At 43.2% G+C, this 21975-nt stretch overlaps 1 protein-coding gene across 1 annotated transcript; it reads right to left on the bottom strand.

Moving 5' to 3' along the window:
• Positions 1-204: 204 nt before the first annotated feature.
• Positions 205-12760, bottom strand: LOC147712849 (acidic mammalian chitinase-like). The gene is made up of 11 exons (XM_086923513.1): positions 12632-12760; positions 11843-11872; positions 10583-10784; positions 9135-9191; positions 8871-9036; positions 7118-7242; positions 5214-5337; positions 4896-5081; positions 3958-4077; positions 2203-2344; positions 205-546 (listed from the first exon to the last, which is right to left on the bottom strand). Exons 1-11 carry the CDS (start codon positions 12654-12656, stop codon positions 281-283), a joined length of 1443 nt encoding a protein of 480 aa, XP_086779639.1. The 5' UTR covers positions 12657-12760; the 3' UTR covers positions 205-280.
• Positions 12761-21975: the final 9215 nt, after the last annotated feature.

The following is a 21975-nucleotide window of genomic DNA, read 5'->3' as shown; positions in this document are numbered from 1 at the left end:
GAGGGATTGGCTGCAAGCCAACTAATGTAGGCTAAAGGCAGAGTTTTTGTTTGGAAGGTATTGTTATTTTAAATAAATGCACTTTTTGATGAAATGAATGAGTTAAATCAAATAATCTGTTTAAAAAAAAAACATAGTTGTTCCTAAACACTCCAAATTAAATGTTAGACTCATACACTAGCCAAAGTATTTGAGAAACCTGTGTTTATGCTGCATTGTTTTTATTTCAGAATTACATTTTTGTAACAAGCAATTTGATTTGTTCCGATGCTGAATGTTTTTACGCCCAGTTGCAGCAGGAGCAGCTGGGGTCAAAGACCAGGGTAGCCTGGCAGTGTTGCTGATAGGTGATTCCATTGAGGCAGTGCCAGAAGGCGTTTTTGTTTCCGGCGACTGGGTAGAGACCGCTGGCTTTGCCTGCACAGAATCCACTTCCACCAGAACTTCCACCTGAGCTTCCACCTCCACTGCTGCCACCGCCAGATGGAGCTGCTGTGGCCGGAGCTGGTGTGACTGGAGCAACAGGAACCGCGGGAGCTGTGCAGCCTGCAATTCAGAGGAAAACATGTTGGTTCTCACATGATTACATTCCTTTATGAGTGCGACTATCCAAGACTAAGACTACAGAACATGGATTCTTTAGAGGACACCTCTTGTTAATGTGATCACAAGTTGCAGATCTCTGACCAAAAACCTTACATGTGCAAAGAAGGTAGTATCTGGGCAGCCATTTAGGACATACTTGAAATTTAGTGTATGCATCATTAGCAAAGTGTGTGTTTTGATTGGGTATCCCATGCCCCACATTGGCTCCTATCCTGGCTAACCCATCTAAATCCTCTGACCAATTGCATTGATTGCTTAATGAAGAGCACCATGAGAAAAAGGGTACTCTTGAGACATTTTGAGGATGAGGGATCTTGAGACATTCTGTAGATTCTCCTCTGTCTAGAAACAATACAATTGAGCCTACAGCCCAAATTGGAGAGATTGTGCTTGCAGCAGGTTATATATACATATCAACTCCGTGGATGAAGATCAAAGGTTTTTATTAACCAATATAAACGATGAGACGCGTTTCGGCGGACAAGTCCGCCTTGTTCACTACATCTGCTTGCACCATGTTAGTGAGCCTCATTTATACTAGTGCATAATTGACATGTGGTAGAACCACCATGTGACATAGGTAACCATGTGACATTAAACATAGAAAAGTTGGTAGCGCTCAAAATTGCAAGTCATTGTGGCACATAAAGCAAAGAAATATTTTATAAACAGTGTAATTACATCATTACAATTTATAAATAATAGTCGTGTATATAATTTACCAACATTTGCGAATTGTGGCTGTTTAATTTATGAAATCTGAACTTGTGTAACACTGATGGCTGCTGCCTATTGCGTGCTGGTTTGGACATAGAAGAGTTCCTGCAAAGCCGGTATAAGCTCCCAACTGCTCTGCAGTCTGTAACCTCGTGGAGCCCGAGCAGGACATGTCGTGAGTACATCGCATCCCTTTCTGAGTGTGTTTACAGGGGAGTGCTGGGCGGGCTGATCTTGAGGCAAGCGTGTTTATTTGGATTTGTTAACAGCACGCTTTGAAAGAAACCTCTTACAGGCAAGACTTTCTCCGAGATAAAAAAGCGCAGTGTTAGCGCTAGTCATTATCTCGTGGAGAAGTGAGGGGCCTGCTGAATCTGGCAAATGTGCATTCGGTGGCCAGGCGTTTTACTCAAGTGAGTTTCGAAGCTAAGCTAGGTGTCGTGGTTGATCATGTGAGACCTAGATTGTAGGAATATAACGCAAGTGCGTGATAATGAACTATGGTAGCCAGAGGGGGGCAAAGGGTCCAGCCCAAGTGGGCATTGTATGTGTGTCTGTGTGTATATATATATATATATATATATATATATATATACATATATATATATATATATGAGTTTCTTATCAAATGTACTACTTTTTTCAGCTTGTATACATGATCTGCATAGCGTCTGGTCATAGGTGGTGTGTTGTGTGTCAAAATTGATATGTTTAAGACTTGGCCATTTCAAACATGCAGGAATGGTTTTCTGTCAGACCGGATCTGTGGGCACATTTGAGCAGCGTGTTTATTAGTTTACACCTAGGATAATGGTAACAAAGATACAAGCACTAGCCACTGATGTCATATTAAAACAATTCTGCAATCATGTCTCTCACCTGAAGCCTGCACTCCGAGAGTAGTCTTCAGCGCAGTGATCAGGGGGAACTTTCCTTGGTTACAGAATGTGCCAGTGAAGTCGTCCAGATCAATGGCCCACACCATGGCACCGGCCAGGTTGTTCTTCATCAGCCACTGAGCCTATAAAGAGTGGATGGAATATACTCTTGTCTTATTACTGCCATAGATAAATACCAAATGTTGAGGCTAAACAGAGAAGACAGGACAGGTGGTGGCATAGCCATCATCTTTAAAGAAACCACCAAAGTCTCACTTATAGACAATTCACAAGCAGACTGGGCAAAGATTTGTACTTTTTAAAATGTAAATCTCTCCGAAGGACTGCTGGAGGGATGCCCTAATATACTGCTCTCCAGCACCTAAAAAAGAATGTAGTCAGCTTTTCACATAATTCATTGCTCTCCATGTTGTTGCATCCCGATATTTTCTTATACTGGGTGATTTTAATTTCCATAGAGAGGATTCCTCTAATCCTGAGGTTTTTCAATTTATCTCCGACTTAACTTAATTAGGCCTCCAACAGAAAGTGATAGGTCCCACCCATCAAGTGTGCCACACCAGATTTGATCTTTGCAAATGCTCCCGCTTTGTCTTGTGATGCCCCTCTACCCCTTCTATGGACGATCACTCTCTAACTTGTTTTCAGATTACTAAACCCAGGGTGCCTGAGCATGCACAGAAGGCCTCGAAGAGTTGTACAAGGTACTTGTGCCTTTTCTAATGTATTTAAATTGACCTACTTCCGCTGACTCCGATGTCGACAAAGTTCCAACAGGTTACCTCTAAGCTGCTAATGAAGCTTTTAACAAATTAGCCCTTATAAAACCTTGCTCTAATTCCAACCATGGAACGCACGCACCCTGGTTTACCCTGGATTTGCGTATTTAAAAGGCTGTGTAAAAAGCTTGAGAAACGATGGCGCCATTTCAATAATCTCATTGATAAAGAGGCATATAAACTAGCCTTAACAAAATATCACGGCAACATAAAAAAGCCTACAAAGCACACATTTCTCTCCAAATTTATCAGACTGGGAACTCCTCTAAGGGGCTCTTTAAAGTGCTTAACCCTTTCCTTAACCCTCAAGCCTGCTCTCTAGAGATTGTACCATCACAAGCTCTTTGTGATTACCTTGCGAATAAATACAAAGAAAAAATCAATATAATTTATCAGAATTTTCCCAAAATAACTCTGCAAGACAGCGAGCAGTTTAATCCTTGTTTATCACTCTCAACCAATGGTTTTACCTTTGGCAAATGTAAACCACTCTTGCCTGACTCTATTCAGAAGGTACTGGCAACTGCTAAGTCAGGGTCTGCCTTAGACATCTTCCCACCTCCTATTTCAGTGTCCTTGTCTTTTCAGTTTGCACTGGCCATCTGCCCACTATTTAATGTATCCATTGCCACTGGGAAAGTCACCCCTCTGTCTGGAAAGCAGCACTCATCGCTAGGGTGACTGATCCTTTGATCATCCTCCCCTGCACTAGAACAAGCTCCCTATTATACATATGTCAATACATGGGTCACTACAAATTCAGATAACTTCTTAAAACTGCTATTTGTTACCTAATTATTTGGGTTATCTGTTTGTGATGCCCTGCACCGAGACACCCCACCAGGGTTATTTGCAGATATTATAAACTGAATTAACATAACATAGATATGTGGGAACCTATAATGTCATTGCTTTTAGCAAGGTAATTGTATAAATGGTCAATCTTCAAATCGTACCTTGAGAGTAACACTCTTGACGTTATCGTATCCAAGCCACTCGTTACCCTGGTATGCATAGGGAACCTCTTCAGCAGATGACCAGTTCTCAGTAGCTCCATTCTTCAGGAAGGTGCAGATCTGTAGTGGTTTAAGTTTGAATAAAGTTTGCTTTAATGTAAATATCATTTGTAGATGAAGAAAGGCTGCTCAATTTGAAACACAGGTGCACTTTAATGGAACACAGCATTCTCCAACCACATCGCTCTCTGTCATGTACCGACACTCCAAGATGGCTGTGTCAAGTCTCATAATTCAAATCCCAGGCAGCTGACTGATGGGACTGTACACTTGTATAACATCCCCCTTCACCCCACCCCGTTGTGCTCAATATTCTATGTCGGTGTCTAGATAAAGTTAACTTTTGTTTTACTGCGGAATAAATATATATCGCATACCTGAACCTGGTGGGTAGCACAGTGCTGTTACCTAGATCAGATCAATTAAGTGTCACTATACACAGCTTACAGAAGCAAGGGTGGGGGTTTACATAAGGATTTGATGAGGTTACCGAGGTTTAGAATCTCAATGAGTAAAGTGAAGTAAAGTTTGACAGACATATGACTATCATACAAGTGTAAACGCAAGCTGGACTACGTGTACTGTTTTTATTTTAGAATTAATTGTTTGAACAAGAGTTTTGAATCAGAGAATTTTTGAGGTTACATGTTTCTATCGACCTGTTGATTTATGTTGGTGAGATAATCAGCTAAATATTTATTAAATAAAATAGCAATGTTAGACCTTTGAATTGTAATAGGAGTATGGTGTGTAAATCTGTTTGTTTGCATTAAAATCATATTTGTGCATCCCAATGCTGTAGTTGCTCAGCATCTTTCAGACCTCTCAAAATCTGTCAAGGTGGGTGATTCTTTATCAGGGTACTTTGACTCACATACCTCATAGTAGGCCCAGAACCCAGCCTGTCTGGTGTAAGGCCCGGCAGGTCCAGCTCCAGAGGTTGGGGCTCCAATTCCATTGCTGGATGGGTTGCTCAGAACGAAGGTGTGTCCATAGGTGGGGACGCCAACAATAAGTTTTGACGCTGGGGCACCATTGCTCAACCAGTAGTTCATGACGTAATCCTACAAAGAGAATGCTTCTGTTAAGTTCTGAAACGCTCTCGGTGATGTGATATGTCAGTCAGTTCATGCATTCTGTATGATTTACTGTTACTGGGAATTCCACTGAAAACATAGACGTGTAGCTATACTTACAATATTCAAGTAGGCATTTGCTCCAGTGGCAGAAGGGTTGGTGTACAGGGGGCTGTTTTCTCCAGTATATCCCTCCCAGGATCCATGCAAATCATAGGTCATCACATGGATATAGTCAAGAGCCCTGCCAGAAAAATGCAGGTTACCATTTTAATCAATTGAAATCTTTTGAATTACTAAAAGAACTGTTTTTGCAGAGACACAGTGTTTAAATGCCAGATATTTTGCTCACAAAAACTCTATTTTTCGTTGTCTATTTTGTGAGCATTTTAGCAAATATGCTTTAAATAAAATATCCCTGTGAACCAAGGACTCATCAAGCGGTTTAAATATTGCCTATCTTTGCTTTTAGTGTGGCATTGTAAGAAATAAACTTGCCATCAGAAGACAAGAGGTGAAATGCATTTTCCAGGGATACTCCTTACATGCTACAAATGTACTATTTTTTTTAAAGTAACAATCCCTTTTACATTTTTAATCTACATTGTTTTCTAAAACTAAGCTTAGCAGAGGATGACAACATTGTTAATAGATTCCTTTGCACATTTTAAGGAACTTTAACATTTTTGTATATAACTCTGCCAATGATAGCATTAGTGATGTTAACCCCTTCGATGCTGATGACGAGCTCAGCTCTTCATCAGCCACGGGGGGCGTGTGCGGATGACGAGCTGAGCTCGTCATCTAACGCGGCTTTTACAAAAAAGCAGCGTAGCGGAAAAATAATCGCCGCAGCGATGCGGTTAAGATCAATCCATAAGCGGAGGTGAAAATTTGTCTTAAGTCATGTATCTGGACATGTATGGCTTGTCAGTGTAAAGATACTGTCGTTCAAAATGTGTTTTTAATGAATGACTTTGGTATAGAGTTTGTTTAACTTTTCTTTTATTTTGTTATAGTTTTGTTATAGTTTTCCTTTTTGGTTTGTACTAGAATTCCTTCATATCTTGACAAACTTTGCTTACACATATCTCGTTCTCCAAGCTATACCAGTGACTCATAGAGTAGCTAAAGGCAGAGTTTTAGACCACACCCATGTTACCTCAGATATTAATTTTAGGTTCCTTAAGGAATCTGCTTGAGGCAGAAGGGCTATATGTTAAACATTTCACCCACTAAGGGTAGAATGCTCTAAATTAAAATGGGAGAAACATGAAGTCCAACATTAGAATGTTGGAGCGCCGGGCTTATACCAGCCACTGTAAGCCTGCAGCTTCTCCATTGTCTTCAATAGAGCTCTCAACATACCAATTAATATAATTTGGATATATAAGTAATGGTCTTTGTTATAGATTCTATAGCAAATTAGAAAAATGGAATGTTGAGCCCTCCATTCAAGACAATGAAGCAGCAGCTGCCTCTATGAACTGGTATAGGCCTGCTGGTCTCAACATTTAAATGTCCTAATGCACAATATCAGCCTTTATTTATCCCCCGGTTCTCAAATATATTATTTAGGCAGAGGATAGTGAAAGGCAGAGGCGGTGCAGGAGGACACATGCAGCCTGCACTCTTCCCTCCTCCTGTAGCTCAGTGTTACCAGGGCTTTAGAAGGAGGGAGGGGTGAATGCTGCTCAGCTCCTGGGACTCCTTGGCTTGGCTGAGCTCTTGCTGTGAATGTTCAACAATTGACAGCAGTGGCCCTACGTGCGCTGTTAGATGTAGAACATTCATGGCAAGCGCTGTGAAACGAAGGCTTCGGAGCCTAAGGAGAGGCTCTGATAGGACTTTTTATTTTTTAATTAGAACATTCTGCCCTCATGGAGCAGAATATTCTAATAGCTTCATAGCCCGCTGTAGGTGGGCTGCACTGGCCATTAAAGGCCCACTCCCTTGTGAAAGGGCCGAAGCTGGAGCGGACCTTTAATAGACGGCTGGAACCAAGCCTTGACCAGTTTACTTACGCCGAGAGCTGAGGGATCTGGTACCCAGCCTGGATGTTGGAGATACCTCCAGCCACTGCTGCAGTCACCATGAGGCGGGGCCTGTTGGTCTGAGTGGCCTCCTGCTGGAAGGCTGCAAGCATTTCCTGTAAAAACAGAAGAATCCATATGTTAACAAGTTAAGCAAGGCCTAATTGAAAAAGAGTGGCCTTAAATTATAATTTATTATTTTAAAATGTCTGTCGAATCCAGTTAGTGTTAGTGTCGTTCTTACATTAATCCATCCTTTGAACCCATTGTGCCTCTTAGAAGATTTGTTTGTCTTCAAGGAGGGGGATGCCTTTGGTAGTTACATGTAGGATCAAGAAACCCTAATTCCAGTCCCAACTTTCCCCCATGAATGCATTGTTTTATGCTGGCCATATCACTTCCCTTTCAGTCTCTCACTTGCCTCATCTACAGAAATGTAGTCCGCTAGCCAGCATTGTTAAGCCCTGTATGAAAGAAACACAAGATAACTGCAATGTCTTTCGGCACCTTAAAGCCTCTAATTTCTAGTTTTCCCACTCTTGCATTTTTTTCGTCTGCAAAATGAGTTGAATCTGTTGATATTGCCCTTGAGTAATTAGTATTTGTATAGCCAATTTCTATCATTGACATGATGATTTGGTACTCTGAGTTTTTGAGCAGATTGAAGATTAGTTTGCTGATGTTTTTATCCGGGTACCTGTGATCATTTTATTTGTATCTGGTGCGTTGTGTAGTGTAAGTGAATAAGAAAGCAACATTTGGTACTTTCAGCCAGTGGTAGCAAGCTGCTGTAAGTCAGCTGCATTATTTTTTAGAATCCTAGGTTGCCATTCAGAACTTTTATAGTGATGTCCCAAGAGTTACTGTAGGGCATCTAACAGGATAAATGGGCATTGGACAGCTTCCAGTCAATTGTGCCTCTTTGTTTCCAGCCCCCATCAGAGATCTGCTTTGCCACAGATCCACTGCCACACCTGCCTTTTCCAACACCATCCACTGTAAAATGACATATTAAAATCTTATGAGAGGATCTCAGTGGCTAAGCAAAATGTTATTAGGTGTGCACCAGTGAACTCTCTCTTGGCAACGTCTTTTGAAATATTTTCTAATCCTTTAATGCTAGATAAACGAAATCTCATCGAATTTGATTCCTTTCCTTCCTTTTTTCTTTTTTTTTTAAAGAAAAAAAAAACAGTTTTGTGCTTATACTACTAACAATCATCTTTAATTACGAGTCTTCTGCTTGTGATGCCCTTTGACTTCCAAGTTCCATTTTTGTAATAGTTGCAAGTAAAAAATTAAATTCCCATGTATTTGATTGCAATAACTTGCTAGTATCCCCAAACAGTACATTTTTTGATGTTTTTATTTTTTACTTTCTGGCATGTAGATGCTCAGTATTGTGTGCTTGTCTCTAAATTGTATCACTGGAAACCCCACTTCTCTGTTGCCATGCAACAATAACTTAGCCAGATTGTTTGAATGCCATGGTGTTTTCCTTTAATTTGTTGTCAAGACTTAGTTCATCACTCAATCTCTACAACTGCCTGATATGTCGGCTATTACGGGTCACTTTTAAAGCAGGCAGGCAGTTACTTTTTGTTAGACTCTAAATGCACGAATAATGGAGTGCTAAGGTATTAAATTGCCTTGAAAATACCTGGGCACTGTACCTTTTAGGTACATAATATATGCTCCTCTTGTCACATAGTACAGCCCCTCCACCATTTACACTCCATGTTACCTGGACCAGTGTGGTAAAGAGTTGCTTGTCCTGAGGGGGGCTTCCTCTAGACCCAGGGTACTCCCAGTCAAAGTCCAGCCCATCAAACTCATACTGTCGCAGAAACTTGATGACCGAGGTAATGAAGGTCTGACGGTTCTGTGGGGTGGAGACCATGGCAGTGAATCTGAAGAAGAAGAAGAAGGACATAGGGAAAGAAGCGTCAACAGCTGAGGGATGGTTTTGCACAAAGCCTTAGAGTTCAACTCCATTTACAATACTCACGGGGCTGTGCCAAAGTTCCAGCCGCCGATTGCCAGCAGAGTTTTCAGATTGCCGTTCCTAGAAAAGAGAGCAGCCAATCAGGACTATGGTTCCTTGCAAAGTGTTCCATTCCTCGCAGCACGTGGTGATGCTGGACATCATTAAATCTATTTCTTCCCATATTTCGTAAATGTTTGTCGTCTGGCAATATTTACCACTTGTAGTAAAATGTGATATCATATCCCTCCCACTTCAATATCTGTGAATAGTAGCTTGTTTTTTGAATATGCGATGCACACACTGTTATCAGTCATTCAGTTTTTTATTACACTTTGTACATGTTTTATACTGTGTGTGGAACTGAATGTCAGTATTGAATGTTTTTTGTTGTTGTCACTAGGGCCCTAGTGCAGGCTCTGCCTACACTAGGGCCCTATTGAACCTCTGTACATAATATCTGTGCCAGAAAATTCACAAAATATAAGATACAATATTAAAGCATCTTAAGAGTCATGCACGGTCTTGCTTTAATATTGCATCTTATATTTTGTGAATTTTCTTGCACAGATATTACGTACAGAGGTTCAAACTAATGATACGTTAGAGCTTACACTGAAAAGTAACAATAAAAGCAAGTGCTTTTGGCGAGGGGGTGGTAAGACATTAGAAGATGTTTATCAAACTTTAAACATTACTCCTAAAAGCATAGGATTCGTTCATGTTAAACTGTGTGCAAAGAAGGGCCAGGAAGGCAGTGTTTGGATATTTTCAAGGTGCTCGTGCTTGCTAGCCATGTTATAACATGCTCCATGCTATCTGCTAGCTGTAGTGGAGGTGTTAGCTCCTGTTAGTTCAAATCGGACGTGGCTTAGAGGTGCAGAACTTTTCCTAGGAGTCCAGTAATATGTGAAGTTGACTGGGACTACTGCAGTAGTCCAGATTGCTGACGTATAGAACTCATGTAAGTAGTTCCGTAGAGTTTAAGCTATGCTAGGGTGGGCATTGTGCATATTGTAGTTGTAGTTGCTGGGAGAGGTGATAGTTGATGTAGCAATGATCGGTTTGCAATTTAGTCAACCCTTTACATCTAGGTTGACTAGAGTGGAGCATAGAATGATTATGGTTTGTGTTGAACATGTGCAGGTTTAGCAACAAAAGTAGAAGATGATCTCTGGTACTGGACTTAAGCTCTGGAGAGTGGTAAGGAATACGCAGGAAAGTAAGTTCTCCACTTTATTGGAAGAAAGGGTTCTGCATGTACCACTCAACAAACCAATGCATTCCCTTTGTAGCATCATATAGGTGTTGGAAGGTAATTTTTTTCAATCAAGCCCATAAAAATTGTTTGGATTATGTTGCTGTTGTCATTCGAGTTTGGCTGTACTTGATTTATATGGTGTGATGCATGACTCCATGTGCTCAGTTGTTCTTTCTGGAAGATAATTCTATGCACTAAAAAATTGACTCACTGGTTCTTGAGGTTCTGGAAGGAGTTGTAGAGAGTCACGTCATTCCACTCAATGGTTGTGATCTGGTTGTTGGACATTCCAGCGAAGGCATAGATCAGGTGAGTACACAGGCATGGGTCGATGTTGTCGGGCTTAAACTTCCCCAGGCCAGGCCTGTACTGAGCCCAGTTGGTGAAGTAGCATGTCAGCTCGTAGGCAGAGCCTGCAGCAGGAATAAAATATAACTTTAAACCATGATTTATGAAGGCTGGCCTTTGAAGCACATCTATTTTTTATAATTTTGCTGGATGGGGTGGTGATTGTGAAAATGTCATCATTTTTTCTTGTTTTAGTAAGTTTTATGTAGTTTTTGGGTGGTCCCTGCAGTACAGGACTGACCGCCACTTGCAGCACCGCTAAATAAATCTTGCTATTTGGTGCTCTATCAAGATAAATCCCATCCCAGAGTGGTTCTTTTGAGTAATAAAAAAGCCTAATCGAGCTGGCTTTCTGAGCTTTGCTCTCACTGTCTGTGGGTTCAAGTGGCCCTGATCACATTCTGAATACAAAATGTGATCTTTTCAGAGCAGTCTTAGTTTTTGTATGCTTGTGGGACTACATAGCAAGAACCTTACTAAAAAGCAATGGAAAGCTGCATAGAAAAATGCCTTTAAGCGCTTCCAAAGCCAGTTCAAGTTCAGACCTTAACAAAACAAAATAGTTTGAGTAAAGTGAAAATCTTCTCAATAATCTTGTGGCAATAGTCCATATAAGTGATTGGTTTGGGCAATAGATTGCCCCTGGTGTGTATTTCAAATAAAATTTCAACATATGGTACATTTTCATTTACTATAAAACAGTTTCTTGGACATAGGGAGCTTATACTATGTTTGCTCATAAAACATATATTTGTGACATAAACTTTTATTTCTAAGACATATATTAGCTTCCCATAACCTTTCTGGATTGAGATGTGATACTCATGAAAAATGGACTGTTTACTTAGACTGCGTTAGGTAAGCTAAATTGACCAGTCTAACTCAGATTATTTTTTTCTTTAGTTCACATAAGAAGTGATAAGGGAAATTGTATATTCTGTAATCACAGATTGCAGTGGAACTTTTTACAATAGTATCTGACATGCCAAGGTTGTATTTTCTGAAAGTCAGTGCTTATACAGCTTATACGTTTTGTTTTATTTGGGTGAATAAATTATACTGTAATCTTAATGTAGGTAAGTCCCTTTCAAGAGAATGGGTTCAAGTTTTAAATAAAACTTACCCAGCTGAGCATTAAGCAGGAGCGCAAAACCTACAAAAAAAAACAGAAGTAATTAAAGTGTTGTTGAGGAGAAAACATTATGCTCAGACCTTAGGGAGTGCAACTTTTGCTGACAAGCTTTGCTCTTGTGAACAATAAAAAGTAACTCTACAATGTTGTGGCTTGTTTCTGTCACTACCAGGTGTTAGTAAACTAAATTGCTGATCTTGTTCTTTACCCAATGCCTTTCAGGACACAGTAATCAGTTATCATTGTTTGGCTGAGACCAAAGGTACTGCAAACAACTCAACCAGATGAACTGTTGGTCTCTACTAAACCACAGGAACAGCAGGAGACTGTCAGTGCACCCAGGCTCCAGCGATTAGAATATCTGCAGATCACATGTGATCTCTATTGTTCATAACAGTTGCGGTTTACCCATATCCAAGAAAAGCTAGCGAGCACTCAGTGAGAAAACAGTGACCGACCACACTGCCACCATAAAGAGATTACACTGCTACCAAAAGATACATTTTTCAGCACACAGATGTCCCTTTGGGAGGCCCTCCCTTACCAATAAAAAAAGATACTGCTCAACCACAAGCACACAATCATGAGATGAGTTGGACACCTAAAGGGAGCTTTATTCTAAACAAAGGAATTGCTGCAAACCCTCACCAATACACAAAACGTGGGTGAGGACATGAGTTCTCTATTCTAAAGAAATGAACAGCAAGTTGGAAATCACTGTCTCGTGTTCTAGAAATGATATTAAATTCTGGGAATGAGTCTGAGGAAATCTGGACTTACCCGTAAGGAAGAGTAGCTTTGCCATCTTTGCCTCTGTACTGATCCTAAGCTGGTTGTTTCCTGCTTATATACCTCCTGCCTCCACTGTTATCCTCTAATTTTGTGATTAGTTTTTGGATTAATGGGCTGCTATCTTACTTTTTGTGTAATTAGTACCTTTAAATAACTCCAGAAATAATGGTATCAATTATTTCCTGTCATAAGGCTAGATTGGCAAGCATTTGTAGTCCTTTTTGGCAGATGTTGGATCACGCTAAGGGCGTCTTTCAATCCCCAGAGGTGTGCAATGTATGTAAAGTGCAAACCAAGGACTGTGGATTCTGATTATTTTGTGGTGCCTACTGATCAAAGCATTGTTATTTCTGCTTCAGAATGCTGTATCATACGATGGCATTGATAACCTCAACAGAAGGTTCCATTTCTGGTGCCAAGGGTAAACATCTCTTTGACGTATCGTCTGATAACAGAAAGAATTTGTACAATTAAACAAGTTTAACGAACACAAGGACCTAGGGAAGGTCATCAACCAGTTGTGCTTTTCAAGAGAATGGTCTATATCTTCTGCATTTTTAGCTTTGAATAGAATGAGTTTTTTTCTGAATTATTCATAACTATTCAATTTAAAAGGGATACATGCAACTAAGGCTACCAGACTGACAAAGCACAATGAAGGACAAACTACATCGAGGCTCACAGTATGTCTACATCTTTGTACTTATCACTCCTCTGAAAACTCAACAAATTCCATGATATACAAGAAAGGTTAGAACGTAGCTGCCGTGTAATGGTGCCACCTACCAACCTGTCTTGACTGTCATTTCTTCAGTCTTATTTATTAACAGGCTCTCAACATAGGCTGACCTGGGCATCTATCAATGAACATTCCACCTATTTCTCAGAACCACAACAATGAGCAAAACAGGTCTTGATTTTAAGGATCTCCTTTAAATTTCTAATCATCATGCTAAAGCAAACTTCATACAGGTGATCTACTTCCTAAATGTACAAACATGATAGCTCACTCTCTGTCTACCTCATCACCTTGTTTAAATTTAGAAGACGACATTAGAAAATCATCTTTGATCAGCATGTCTACATAAGCCATGACTGGTTGGTTTAATTCTTTATCTGTGTTAAACCATATGCTCAAACATGATGCTCATTTATAACTTTACTGAAGTTGTAATTGATGGATTGAAAATAAAATGTCTTGTATAGTAACGTTTCAACCAGCTTCTTTCCTGTAAAATGTCTTCCAAATAGTAGATGGCTTCTGGCTAGACTGCACCTCAACCAAAATGGGTCCTGAACAACGGTTACCGCTAACCTTCTCCTTCATGCCCATTTAAAGGACACTACTTTTCATGTCAGGTAATCTGCTCCACACAACATTTATGATGCCCCTGGCCAAACTGCGGTTGAAGATAGAATACATTGGTTTCGTGTGACAGATGACTTGAAATTCTTCTGCTATCTGGTTATATGACCTGTGCAAATGTTTCCACATCTGGCAGCCTTCAGAACACTGTGCACAGTGGGCTGTGATCTACTTCAGAACCAAGTTCTTGTCTCTTGATCAGACCAATAAAAAACTTAGTGTGTTATTGCCATTGCCCAAAAGGGTGAATAACTGAAGAAGCAACTCCTTAAACCAGATTCCTGTTGAGAACAGCTAAAAACAAAATCACATTCTTTGTATTGATGAAGCAAAACATTTGCTGATTAGTGTTGTGTTTGCTCTGGTGAGATCCACATATTCCACAGTCCACTCATGATTATGAATTTATTTCACGAAGACTCAAGGTGCTAGACTCTCACAAGTGGTTTTGTGCGTGCTGTGGATGATTTTGAAAACTTCACTGACCCTTGGGAATTATAACAACTTTTATTCAGTCTGATCTCAGGGCAATTATATTATAGTAGGAGAATCTGAGTTCTTGATGCAGTTGGGAAACACAGTTTGCTTGCTCTGTAAGTCATTATCAGCACAATGGGAATGCATAGCCATCTGATATAATTTGACATATGGATGTAAATGAAGGAAAATCAGTCCTTCCTTTTGTTTAAAAGCAGCAGAAACATCTGCCACTAGTTGACTTCCAACTAGAGAAAACTAGTAATGGTACATTTTTACACTATAAGTAATTTACTTACAAAGGCCTCACAAGGCACACATGCTCAGGAAATCCTGCCTGTTTAGCATGTGTTGAGCAAAAACTTTTGATGTATGAATGCCATTATTCTATCATATTTGATATAGATATCATTTTTTTTTACTTTGCCCGGTTTTGTGAGAAGTATCAATCTGAGCAGTAAAAAAGTAAGAATGTGCTTTATGAATAGGAAGATGGTAAATGTTTAAAGGCTTTTGTAGATTGATTTATCCTTTGGGAGGCACTGATGCCTCCAGACTCTTATCAAGTTTCTTGCAATACTCGCAGAGCTTCTTGAGCTCCTCGTTGAAACAAGGAGTAGACTGTCGTTTTGCTGAGGAACAGGCTTCTCTCGATTTGATGGGTGAGATCCAGTCCGTAGACCGTAAAATCCAGCCATTAATCAAATGTGCATCAACCTCAATATTTCCACCCATGTGATGAGAATGTTCGCCCAAGGCGCTACTTAGCTCCAGGGGGGAGACTGTGGCCCAGTTTCAGCGAGATGAAGAGGAACACATCCTGCATCCTCAGGGGCAATGTTGCTTCAACCAATTAAAGTGGATAAGGGAATGGTCAGACCAGACCAAGAGTTTAATGTGTGACACCAAGACTTGGCTGGTGCAGAAGATGGGGTCTTAGATGTGTCCCACTAAATGAGTAGGCTGGGTGACAACTTGCTGCAAATCGCAATGCGAAAAGGAGTTTGCCACGTCTTTCAAAAAGAGCATCCGCATGAATACTGGGGTCGCCTAATACCATGAAATTAGAGTATTTCAACATGTATTTAGCGAGGAATTCAGGGAGGCCAGGAAATCACCTGCAAGCCCTGGAGGGCGATAGATAAGCACACCAGCCAAGGTTTTATTGGCAGAGTGTGATGCAGAAACCCAAAGATTCTGCCCCCCAAAGCTCCTCCCTGTCAAAAGTGACACGGTTCAAGTTTTGTTTATAAATGATGACAATCCTTCCTCCTTTTTCCCCACTTTATTAAGGTGCAACATGGAGGAGCCGGCCAGAATGCCCAGTGCTACATCAGGGGCAGAACTATCTGACATTCAAGTTTCTGTGAGGAAGATGTGCAGGGCGTTTTGGCAGTGAGCACATTTTAATATAGTGTCAGTAACCCATTGAAGGAGCCTTGGTAGCTTCCCGGTAGTGGATGTGGGACTTAGAGGGTGTGTCTGGTCTTAGAAGAGCGACAGAGCACTTTTTGCATAAAGTGAGGAGAGCCCGGCCCGGAGAGGTCAACCTACCTAGGCAAATGGCTAGCACTGAGCATGGGCCGGGTGCAGGCAGGCTTGCTTTAAGAGCACCTTTGGCCGGTTTTATATGAGCTTTACAATTGTCTTTTCTTATAAGTAGCAACTTAGGGCGTCGTATATCAAAGGATTTTTACCCATTCTGTGTCTATGGGAAAATACGTTGATACATCATGGCCTTAGCTCTCATTCATCATTTAACCCCTTTGCTGCATAGTTGCCACCCTTAGCTGCATTGTTGCCAAACATTTTAACCAAACCATTTCCTTAATGATAATTGTTTACTTATGTCGCATACGAATGGCATTATTGTTATTGTATTTGCTCCCTGAAATCCTAGTTAACTGATGTTCTGATCTTCCCTTTAAAATGTACTGCAACTCCTTTTGCAGGTTCTTAGGTTGCATTTGTGTTCAGTCAGTTGTGTTTTTATTTAGTTTCAGTTTTCCCAACATACATCTTGACATTGCCATTTAGTTGGGCACTCCCAGCAAGTGGAATCGCAGGTGACATTGACTTTGAGTTTGATTTGTTACAGTGGTTGAAGGATGATCTGCTGGATCCTTAATTATACTATTTCAGGGCCCGCAGTTCAAATATTGGTATGTTCCTCTGATTTTTAATTGTGTTGTCTATCTTTTTTTTTATTTTGGGAGTTAATAATTCTTGAATGTTATTACATCTGGTGTATTTGAGCAAGCAATCAATCAATCATTTGTAAAGCACACTGCATACCCGCGAGGGTCTCAAGATGCTGGGGGGGGGGGGGGGGGGGGTGGGGGAGAGAGGGTGCTACTGAGCGAACAGCCAGGTCTTAAGTATCTTCCTGAAGGTCAGCAGGTCCTGGGTCTGTCGTAGGCTCAGTGGGAGGGTGTTCCATGTCTTGGCGGCGAGTTGGGAGAAGGATCTCCCACCGGCGGTTGTTCTTCGGATGTGCCAGATGGTGGCAAGTGAGAGGTGTGCGGAGCGTAGCTGGCGATTGGGGATGTATAAGAAGTCGTTTGATGAGCTTGGTTGGGGCTCCCACGTAGTGGGCGTTTCCGAAGCAAAAGGTTTGTCGGTGTATAACTCTTAAATCCATCATCAACTTCCACTTATTTTACAGTGTGCCATTATGATGATTTCGATTTATTTGTATTGTCATGGTAAATTCCTGACCATGACTGGTCAGACCCTGTTTTCTTGCACTAGCTCCATTGGGGGATTTGTTCTGTTAGAATCCCTTTATTCACTAGTTCTGGTGCCTACCCCTGCTTCATGAATTTCCAGCATATATTTTTGTTTTCCATAACATCATACTCATGGTTGAGTACTCGCACTTTTGCTCTAATGAGTTAAGAAAATGATTGTGTTTTAGATACAAGATATGGAATGATTTAAAAAGGAACATGTTATTTCTGTCTGTGCGTTTGGTGTAAAGGTCGGTCTGCCATTTTTTGCCATTTTGGTGGTCCCTAGATGCAGAAACTCAAAAGTTTCTTTTTCTCCCCTTATATATTTAGTTTTAACTAACTTTATTGAATTTCAACAGTATGACAAACATATGGATATCGCATCAGAATCTGTGACAACTACTCTTCCAATACTTGTGGAAAGGGGCGACCACTCGGTCCCCCCAAACGTATGGTGGAGTACCCCGATCCCCCCGGGAGGCCATCTTGGGCGAGTCTCGGCTGGTATGCCCGAAGCGGCGTAGCCGGGGCGCGCCTTTTCCCGCCCTGGTGTGGGTTGTCCTAGACGCTGACGCCGCCGGCCACGCCCACGGGGGGCAGGCGGAGGCGGGTTTACGCCCGCCCGAAGACGGATAAAAGGAGCAACAAGCCAAGGAAGCATCCTCTTGTTCCAGTGCTCTGAAGCTGCACCTCCCCGCTGCACGTGAGCTCGAGACGGAACGAAGAGCCAATTTTGAGCGTTGTAATTTTGTTCTTGTTTTTTCAGATATCTGCGTTGGGGAATGCCGGGCAAGAAGGTCGGAAAGCGGGTCGGTACCGATCAGATGCTCCGCATGCTCATAAAGGAGGTTGCTGATTTGAAGAAACAGATGGCGGAAAAGAACGGGGAGGGAGGCCCGAAGCGAATCGTCGGACCAGCTTTGCCGGGAGTAGTCCCTAGCGGGAGAGGCAAGAGGTCCAGGAGGGGGGCACCTGGGGGGGAGACCCCGGTTCCCGATACACCGATAGAGGAGCCAATCCTGGTTCCGAAGGAGGGGCACCCGATTCCCGTGGTAGTCACCCCCGTGAACGGAGAAGATATGCCGCCAGAGTTGGCTGCACAACTAGCAGCGTGGTTAGGAAAGGATAGCGAGGGCGTGATGAGGCAATTGCAGGAATCTAGACAAGCTGCGAAGTCTTTTGTTCCCCCGCAGGCTCCGGTGGCTGAGATCGCGGCAGACGCAGGTTCGGCAGCAAGTACAGCACCTAGTTCAGGTAAGCGGCTACTGCCGATTGCGGGGGAGGGGTCTGTACCCTCGCGAAGGGAGAAAGTGGCTCAGCATGTTCCACTTGAAATTAAGGAAAAGATTTTGGCTAATAAGTATGTGAACATGTTTTCTTTGCTTACTGACCATTACGAGATCGAGCATGTCAAGGCCCAAAAAGAGCTTATGCATCCGAGTGTTTGGCGCGCAAAAATGGCCGCCTTTAAAGTCGATGAGAACATAGGTACTTGGGGCAGAGCATTTGGCATTTTCACCTCCATTATGGGTGAACGAAGGCCTGAGTTGTTGACAGAATTGCCTATTTATCAGACACGTATTATGGAGTTTTCTCAGTCTTATGAGGGCAATCATTGGTTTTGTTATGACAATGTTTTTAGGAAGGCTAAGGAGCACGATCCGGCTCTAACTTGGGATTGTTATGACTCCATTTCTTGGCAAAAAATGGAGAACTCGGGCATGTTAAAGGTACCATTGTTGGGGGGTAGCGGGGGCGAGTCTTCCCGCCAAACCTCTGGGACACCCTTTCGGACGGGTGCAGGTAACGAACACCACTCGAAGTCGAGTGGCAACGCAGGGAAAAAGGGGATTTGTTGGAGTTTTAACAGGGGAAAATGTACAAGGCCTCAGGGGTCATGCAAATTTAGACACGAGTGTGGGGGTTGTGGACAGTCCTCTCATCCTGAGACCATGTGCAGAGCCAAAACGGGTGATAACGGAGGTAGGGGAAGCGCCAAACAGGTCTGAAATAGTCCGAGGGGCACCTTTACCTACCCCGGTTGATACCATGGCAATGATTCCTTGGCTCAATGGATATCCGGATCATGTCTCCGCAGGGGTGTTGCGAGATGGGTTTTCGCATGGTTTCCGCATTCCAGTGGGGGACTTTCGGGGTAAATCAAGTTGTAAGAACCAACTGTCGGTCCTGCAGCATACGGCGGTGGTACAGGTAAAGATTGGGAAAGAGGTGACTCGAGGGCGGGTTGCCGGTCCATTCGATCTACCGCCGGTTGCTAACTTCGTTTGTTCTCCCTTAGGGGTGGTCCCTAAGAAGGACCCGGGTGAGTTTAGGCTAATACATAATTTGTCAGCTCCACGAGGTCTTTCCGTGAATGATGCGATAGACCCGGAAGTGTGTTCGGTGCGGTACGCATCTTTCGATGAAGCCGTCGCCATGTTGAATCGCCTGGGGCCCGGAGCGCTGATGGCCAAATCAGACATCGAGTCAGCATTCCGGTTGCTCCCGGTACACCCAGACGATCAGCGTCTCCTTGGTTTCACGTTTCAGGGTCGCTATTACATTGATAAATGTATGCCAATGGGTTGCTCCATATCTTGTGCTTATTTTGAGAAGTTCAGTTGTTTTCTGCAATGGGTATTCACAAGAAAGACGGGTTTTCAGCATGTGATGCATTATCTCGATGACTTTCTGTTCCTGGGGGCAGCAGGGGATCCAGAATGTGGGCAGGCTTTATCAGAGTTTTGTGTCTTAATGAATCACTTCGGCGTGCCATTGGCACCAGGTAAGACTGTGGGTCCCTCGACTTCACTCGAGTTCCTCGGGATCGAGCTTGACTCGGAGGAAGGTTGTTTTCGGTTGCCCAAAGAGAAGGTGTTGAAATTCAGGGCATCCCTTGAAACATGTATTCGTGAGACTAAGGTGAACCTGCATCAATTGCAACAAACGGTGGGCCAGTTGAATTTTGCCCTGAGAGTAATCCCAATGGCCCGCCCCTTTTCCCGCTCGATTGCACAAGCCATGGTCGGCCTTAAAGAGGGACATCACCGCACAAGGCTCTCGGCAGAGATTCGCCAGGACATGCGCATTTGGTTGGCATTTCTGGCGGATTTCAATGGTCGAATTGTCTGGAACAAGCCGGCGGTGTCCTCCGAGGAGCTGGGGCTATGGACAGATTCGGCGGGGAGTATAGGTTTTGGCGCTATATTTGGTAATCAATGGTCGGCTCAAAAATGGCCGTCATGGGGGCACGAGAGCGGGCTGACGAGTAACATTGCTTTTCTCGAACTTTTCCCTATTTTGGTGGCCCTGAGAACATGGCCTGAGGGGTTCCGAGATCATTCTGTCGTGTTCTGGTCTGACAACATGACCGTGGTAGAGTGTATCAATAGTCAGGCAGCACGTTGCAAATGGATTCTGAGACTGCTCAAAGAAATTGTATTGTTGTGTATGCAGTTGAATGTGATCTTTAGGGCGCAACATGTCCCAGGGGTGCTGAACCAAGCGGCTGATGCGCTTTCTCGTTTCCGTATGCAGGCCTTCTGGGGTTTTCTGCCCACAGCGGACCCGGTGGCGGCACCCTTTCCCGAAGCTCTCTGGTCTCTCGGTGCCCCGAACTACAAAACCTCGTGGGAGAGTGTTTAGCACCCAGGACAAGGAAGGCATATGAAGGGGCGTTCCGTTCCTATTGGTCCTTTTTGGGTTCTGCTAGGGGGGAGCTTTGGGGTCAGGAAGAGCTTGTTGTAAAATTCCTGCTGTCTTTACATCGGGCAGGCAAGTCAGTAGCTACGGCCCAGAGGCATCGGGCCGCCATTTCATTTATGGCAAGGGCTCATGGGATCCAGGACCCAACAGCGTCCTTTGTGGTACAGAAAGCGCTACGGGGGGTGGCAACGCCTAGAGGGTCGCAAAGTAGATGACAGGCACCCGATAGGTCTGGATAGGTTGGCCCTGTTATTAGCCGTACTCCCTGCGACATGTTCATCCCAGTATGAAACAGTGTTATTCCGGGCCGCCTTTGCGTTAGCATTCCATGGGGCAATGCGGGTAAGCGAACTGGTGGCGAAGAACAAGCGGGATACGGTGGGGGGACTGTGCCGAGAGCACATTCTGGTAAAGAGGGAGACGATGACTGTCTCGTTTGTCAGGTCCAAGGCCGATCAAGGTGCGATTGGGGATTGTATAGTCATACATCGGATTCCCGGATCTCCCATGTGCCCTATTGTTTGCGTAGAGGAATATTTAGCGCAGAGGGCGTCATCATGGGGGGGGACCTTGTTGAGGCACGCCGATGCCACCCCACTGATGAGGTTTTAGTTCCAGCGGGTGCTTACAATGGCAATTTCGGCCGCAGGCTTGAACCCCGGCGAGTTTGGGACCCATTCCTTTCGGATAGGGGCTGCTACTGAGGCTACAGCCAGGGGTCTGAGTGTAGAAAAAGTGAAACGTTTGGGGCGTTGGTCCTCGAATTGTTACAAAAGGTATGTGCGGTTGCACATGTTGTGAAGCTGCTATCATGTACTCACGCTTCTTGTTTTTGTTTGGTTTACAGTTTCGCAAGCTTACGAGGCGGGGCGGACTGTGCAGTCGACCCGACACCTGGGAACCAGCGGTCAAACATTGCTGGCTGCGGAAAAAGTTGTGTGGGTCGTGGGCCACTCATACGTGAGGCGTGCCGCGGACGTATTCAAAGCAGGTGACATGATTCACGTGGCTGGGGAATATGGGTACAGGGTGACCTTCTACGGAAGGGGCGG

Source organism: Lissotriton vulgaris, chromosome 5 (genome assembly GCF_964263255.1).
Source record: "Lissotriton vulgaris chromosome 5, aLisVul1.2, whole genome shotgun sequence".
NCBI classification, from domain to species: Eukaryota; Metazoa; Chordata; class Amphibia; order Caudata; family Salamandridae; genus Lissotriton; species Lissotriton vulgaris.
This window is presented reverse-complemented; position numbering and strand designations above follow the sequence as displayed.